Source organism: Oncorhynchus kisutch, linkage group LG6 (genome assembly GCF_002021735.2).
Source record: "Oncorhynchus kisutch isolate 150728-3 linkage group LG6, Okis_V2, whole genome shotgun sequence".
Lineage (NCBI taxonomy): Eukaryota > Metazoa > Chordata > Actinopteri > Salmoniformes > Salmonidae > Oncorhynchus > Oncorhynchus kisutch.
Genome location: NC_034179.2, coordinates 77,963,832 through 77,970,482, shown reverse-complemented (window position 1 = coordinate 77,970,482; position 6,651 = coordinate 77,963,832). Strand labels below are relative to the sequence as shown.

The 6,651-nt window shown below is 43.1% G+C and overlaps 1 protein-coding gene across 1 annotated transcript in view; it reads right to left on the bottom strand.

Moving 5' to 3' along the window:
• Positions 1-2,792: 2,792 nt before the first annotated feature.
• The window catches only part of LOC109887580 (netrin-1), a 41,336-nt gene continuing 37,477 nt past the window's right edge, over positions 2,793-6,651 (bottom strand). The window contains exon 7 of the mRNA XM_031827740.1: positions 2,793-5,527. Coding sequence (XP_031683600.1) covers positions 5,208-5,527 — 320 coding nt within the window. The 3' untranslated portion in view covers positions 2,793-5,207. The remainder of the gene's footprint in view (positions 5,528-6,651) is intronic.

The following is a 6,651-nucleotide window of genomic DNA, read 5'->3' as shown; positions in this document are numbered from 1 at the left end:
GGTATGGCAACTGATTGGCATCCGACCGCAAGGTGCTACAAAGGGTAGTGGGTTTCCAGAAACAAAGGCACTGATTGTGTCTACTTTTCAGAGAGAAGGGGATCAGAACACCATGGCTCTGGTTCTACGTGATTTAAACGCAGCCTAAAGCTTTCTCTCAAAGAAAATGTGGAGGCACTCTTCTAAAAAGTTAAATGAAGTCACTTCCCCTCACAGAGTCACTTCCCCTCAAGAGAGGAGTGGAGCAGAGGGGGAGAAAGGATCTGCTTTACTAGTGTCAGATTAACCATGGTGGCGCTAGAGGCACTACTGCCTGCTGAGGGCCCTGGTTGTATTGGGTCTGAGAGTTTCTCACGGCACCTCTTCTCTCCAGGCTAATCCACTCTCCAAGCCTCAGACCTCCCCTCAGCCCTTCACCATCCACCCAACCCCATAGTATTCCCGTCGATGGTTTGCATCTCAAACAGCCTCCGAATGGTGTGCAATGGTGTTGGGTGGTGTAGGTGGGAGGCTGGAGTGTGTATGTGAGTCAGAGTTGTGTGGTAGTTAATCATAACAGTGAAGTGGTACTTCACAAGAGGTGTGAACCAGGAGAATGGGGGTTGGAATCTATTCCTGGATATGATGTGAAAAGTTCAACAGCGATGTGCTCAGACCTTATTTCTACTACCTTCTACTAATAGCAGGTGGAGGGGTCCTTTGCTTCATTTAGAACCTTGTTTTCATTTTACCGTCAGACATCACTGTCTCCACAGTAACAGAGAAAGGGGATGCAGATGGTAATTCTATGCCCCTCAAAAGTTTCAAAGTGAAGCCAGGGAGCAAGGAGCGAATAAAACAACCGACTGGGAACTGAAAACATGGATGGTCATGTGATGGGAGGCTCCCCCATTTACTGTCAGTGGCTGTTGTAGACCAGTGGGGGGCATAGGGACACTGTCCAGCCCTGTCCTGTCATGCTGTTAGTTCGGTCCCTGTCAGACGTGCTGGCGGAAGCCTTTGTTTTCAGAGGAGTCTGCAGCCTGTTAACAGGGAAACAATGGCAGGAGTGTGCCTGGCCCTGGGCTGGATGTTTATGGAATGTACAGGGCTAAAGGCGGGAATCCCACCCTGCTGCAGTCTACTGGAGACTGCCTGCATGCGAGCTGAAATCATTCCTCCTCCCAATGTCACTCCACAGCCCTCTCTTGCTGCATCCTGGAGTAGAGCCATGTGTTGCTCCAGATACTCCTGTTCTCACACTGAGAGTGAGACTCACACACACCCAGATCCCCTTTCACCTCATTTCCCATCCCTTCCTATTACACAGTGAATAGAGGGAGAGCACATCATAAAACGGTCTGAACTTTTTAGTCTGAAGTGAAAGAGTTGTTTTGGGTGTTCAGGACAGAACTGTGTTTTTGTGGAGGAGGCCTGGAGTTTGGATAGCAAGAACAGTCATCCTGGCAGCCAGCAAAACCAATAGAAACCAATAGCAGCACATAGAGAAAGGAGCAAGAGCCTTGTTGTGCAACTCCAGACACACCACATCTTTTGTGTGTCTGAATGAGCGTTATGAGTTTACACTCACCCATAGTGACCTCATCCTCTGTCTTTCTCTCCTCCATCTTTAAGGCTTGTTAGTTGGGATCTTTTTACAGCCATGTCGGCCAGTAATGTTAGTCGTTGTGGTCCCTTTCACTAATGAAGAGCACAGCCTTTTATAAAGGGGCGGTTGGTTGGATCCTTGGGAGTATTTTGGATTGTGTTTCCCTTGAGTAGGCCTAGCCTATGACCAATCAATCCTACTGTAGTGTTGGTACAAACTCCCATAACAGACAAAAAACGAACTAAGGACTTGAGTTGGGGATGGGTCATTTGTATGATGATTAAAGCAGGGCTACTTTTGGCCATGAACACGTTGTTGAGAATGAAGTTCAGGATGTCATCCGATGACTACAATGCCTCCACCCCACAGTTCCATCTGTGCTGCGCATGAACTAAAAGCTTAGTGATATAATCAGCTTAATATCATGTACTTATTGTATGTGAAGTTTATAGAGTTCAGGGATCTAAAACCAATGATGATAAGGAATTGCTGAGTTAACTACTTTGTGTTGTTGTAAATGACTGGAGCTCTTTGGCGGTAATGTCTAATAAATGTTGAATACATTTACTCAGTGAACAGCTCTTAGTATTGCTGTTTTCTGTAGTCACCCTCTGTGCTGACTGTACTGAAATGACCTCTTTAACTAGGAACTTAGTGCTGTTTAGATTATTATTATATATATTTTTTCAACCTTTATTTAACTAGGTAAGTAACACATTCTTGTTTACGATGATGGCCTACACCGGCCAAACCCGGACGACGCTGGGCCAATTGTGCACCGCCCTATGGGACTCCCAATCACGGCCGGTTGTGATACAGCCTGGATTCAAACCAGGGTGTCTGTAGTGCCTTAGACCGCTGCACCACTCTTAAAGTTTAATTTAATTTTCCCAACTGCAATTCACTGTTATTGCAGGAGGAAAACAGACAAAGGCTGATGCAGTTTCATAGGGTAATGACAGACTGTGGTCTTATTGGGCCACACCATTTAGCCCACACCATTTAGCCCATGTCAATCCCAAATGACTCACTGAAGTACAGAACTACCAATGAGACACAGATGAGATGATGAGAAACAGTTGAAAGTCCACAAGTACTTTTACAGAGCTTTATTTCAGATTTACTAGGCTGTTCAATAGCTACAGACTTTTACTTTTTCATTACAGCCGTCTATTATCCAAAGCAAAGAGTAACCAAAAATAAAAACAGGCAAAAACAAAAGTCACATTGTTTCATGTGTCATTAAATATATTCATTTGTGATAAACATAATATATTAGTATGCATTACAGGACATTACACAGACTTTTGCAATGGACAAAGCTAAACAACATTTACAAGCCCAAGTATGAACACAAGCAACATTCAGATATATTTTTGTAGCAGATATCTGGTCATGACTGAGTATCATTCTCCAAATGTGTGGAAAACTGGTCTAACTTTACACAGTGGACCCACTGACAGCTTTGATATGTGTAGATCCAGAGATGGATGCACTGGCACAAGAACATTTGGATTGCAATAAAAATATGTTTAAATATGTTTTAAAAAGTGTGTGAGTATGTGTGTGAGCAGGTGTGTGAGTATGTGTGTGAGCAGGTGTGTGAGCAGGTGTGTGAGTATGTGTGTGAGTATGTGTGTGAGCAGGTGTGCATTTGCTTGCATTTATGTGTGTTATGCATTTCCCAAATATTTTTGGGACTGTTTATTACAGGTTGTAGATAAGCCTCTCTCTGCTGAAATACACTCCTGGGTATGCATAACTTGTAAACAAGAGAAATCTGCCTCTTTTTCATTTATTTGTCTACCCATTTATTAAGCCTATGGTATTTCAAACTCTGGTTAATAACACATGGACATAAATCTAGTAAATGTTTAACAAAAAATAGTAACAAACTATACAGCTATATAACATTTAAACAGCCGGTCACCCCTTTTGTTGAGTACCAAGTAACGTCTTGAAAATGGAATGTCTACAAGGTTTGAAGTGAGAATCAGATGCTGACACAGTGTGTTGATCACACAGCGTGACTCCTGTGATATTTCATCACCCCACAGGTTTTCTTTTACAACATAATACATGTATCTTTATACAGCATATACATACTGTACATATTGTCATCCACAATTTGGTTAGCTTAGTCAGCTAAGTAGTCAGCATGCATCTATTATTTTAACAAAACATAGGTTCATTTTGATAGGTCTTATCAAACCACATGAGGGGATTCACTGTTGAAGAAATCAGAATGTCCCCCCACCCCCCATGATCAGTCCTTTACCAGCAGAAACAGGTCAATGCTCAGTGGGATGTTCAAGCAGTACTTCGTATTTTAACAAACATGAACAGGATAGCAAACCAAATGCATCAATCAATGACACAGAGTCAGTGGACATTAGGTTCTAAGACCAAAGGCCAAAGGCAGCACATAATCAGTGAAATGTGTCATCTCAGGTTGAACAATCATGAATGGACATACATTATTTCTTAGATTTTTCTGGAACCATACAGTATGTTAGTTTGTATCCTGCAAGGTGCAATTAAACACTGAACATATCTTATATGTTGTGAATACTGTTGAATACTAAAGGACTAAACATTAAGTGCACGGTCAACTCATCTATTTTAGTCTCTCTAGTTGAGAACAGAGTGCTGTCTAAATACAGTAATATTATATAATTATATCATGCCTACTGGTACTTTTATTTTGCTGAGGTCACAACCACACTGTCAGGATGGCAAGGAAATGTATCATTTAACAGACTCTTTCCCTATGCTAGTATCTGAGGAGCAACTTCTTTATGGCACTTTCATTTTGATTACATAGTTAGCAGTAATAATGAGGTAACAACCACATGAGGAGCTCTTAAAGAAGAAAGGTAACTGGCAATAGCTGGCTTGTTTTTGTTTTTTTCTCCCATTTTTACAAGTATACGCTGTAACCACAGTAAAACCTAGTTTAAATGATCGATTTAACGTGTTAACACTCTTAGCAGTTTACACAGTTTATCTTGACAAGGCCTGGCAAGCAGGAGCCACTCATTAAACATGAGAGAGATTCCCCTTAAGCCATGCCGTGCCACCTCAGCTTGCTAGAAACAACTTTACACAATATATATATATATATTGTGGGCTCTTTATAGGCTTTATAGGCTCTTTATATATATATATATACATATATATAAAGAGCCTCTTTAAACACAGAAATGTGATACAGTAGATTTTTTTCTGATGTTCTGTAGAAATGAACTGGAAATATAAAAATAATGGTATCATGAATAAAACAAAAAATAAGTAACTTATCTGAAAGATTAGGTGCAAACTCTGCAATTCCACAACGAAACAAACCTTGAAGGACAAACAGAACAACAACTGTAAAAAGAGCTCCTTCCCACATATGTTTCTAAAACGAATATTCTCTTTTTGCTTCCACTCAAAGCAGCAGCACTCAGTCACTTCCCCTCTCTCTCTCTCTCTCTCTCTCTCTCTCTCTCTCTCTCTCTGTTCACTTCACCTCTCCCTCTTTCCTCTCTCCCTCTGGTGTTTCCTCTTTCTTTCTCCTCCTCCTGTGTTCCTCAGACTCGAGGTGAGCCCCCTCTCTTTCTCTCCTCTCTGGCTCCTCTTAACACTTGCCCCTCTTGTCGCGCTGTTGGAACTTCCTCAGTCTCCGGCCCCACAGGTCCTTCCAGGGGATGAGCAGGCTGCCCTTGTCCGCCACCACGCCAGTCTGCCCGGGGGAGTCGTCATCCGTGCCCAGCAGCAGGTACTTCCTGCCAAGCTTGATCTTGGGGCACTTGCAGGCCACGTCCTTGGCACGCACCCACAGGAGCTGGTCACCGCGCCGGATGCGTTGTTCACCTTGCTTGTAGACGGAGATGATGTTCACGGTAAACTTCCACCACTCCCCTGCCTTGTCTCCTTTGAGGACGTGCACTTGGACAGCTGGATGACCAATGAGAAGAAGGAGTGAAGGGGGAATAAGAAAATGTCACAATAAAGCAAGCAACTTTCGAGTATAAGAGATCCAGCTAAAAGTGAATGTACAGTAAAACATAGATCCTCCTAATAACACACAGGGTAACTAAGCAGGGAATCAGCCTGTGGGTTTTTGTTCCTGGGGTCCAGACTGGCCTGGGGGTGAGCCCTCAGCTGTAAATGTCCTGTTTTACTATAGCTCCAATAACTGCTCCAATGTTTGAGTATGATTCAGGAATTGCTGACCCAGTGTGTGTGGATTGTTCCCCTGGTCCCTCCCCTCAGCCATGACCCCTGACCTCTCCTTGTTGTGTTGGCTAGCATGCTCCGTATTACAGCAACAGTTGCCATAGTGCTCCCCAGGGTAAAGACAATGGGTGCCCGCTGAGTACATTTGAATGAGCACCTCCCTGAGACTGGCTGTAATGTTTGACTGCTGTGGACGTATCCTTAGAAACGCTTTCCTTTCCTCAACTGACAAGCCTGGAGAAAAAGAAGTGGCTGGTATACTGGGTTCAACTCAGAAAGTCCAACAGTGAAAGTGTAGCATTCAACCTTTACTAAAAAAATACCACATCTGTTTGAGGTAAAAGCTCTGAAGCAAAGCCATTCCTGTGCTTTTGATAGAATGGCCTTTCAGCTGTTAAGCAGGACGCTGCACATCTTAAGAACCCTGGGCTAGAGCAACCTGGACCTGGTAGCCATTCAACCTTTCTCCCAAGAATTTGGCCCCTTAGAGCAGACAGAAATACAGACCCCCCCTCACAGCAGCTCCCCTGCATGGATTTCTCTGTCACATAAATCTACCATTACTTCATCACTCTGATTGCAAAAAAGCCTCAGTCATCGCAACAAGGGGGAAACAACTGAACTCACTGGGGTAGGAGCTAATCTGTGCTTGAGGTGAAGTGGTTTAGTTGGGAATGTGCTATTAACGATTGAACTAAAGTAGGTGGAAAATGAACCAACCTGAATAGTTTCCACTCCCAATTGTTTGAATTGACTCAATTTGGGAAACAGTGTGTGGATGGTGTGAAATGTTTCAAACACACTAATAAATACACACACACACACACACAAATGCATACATG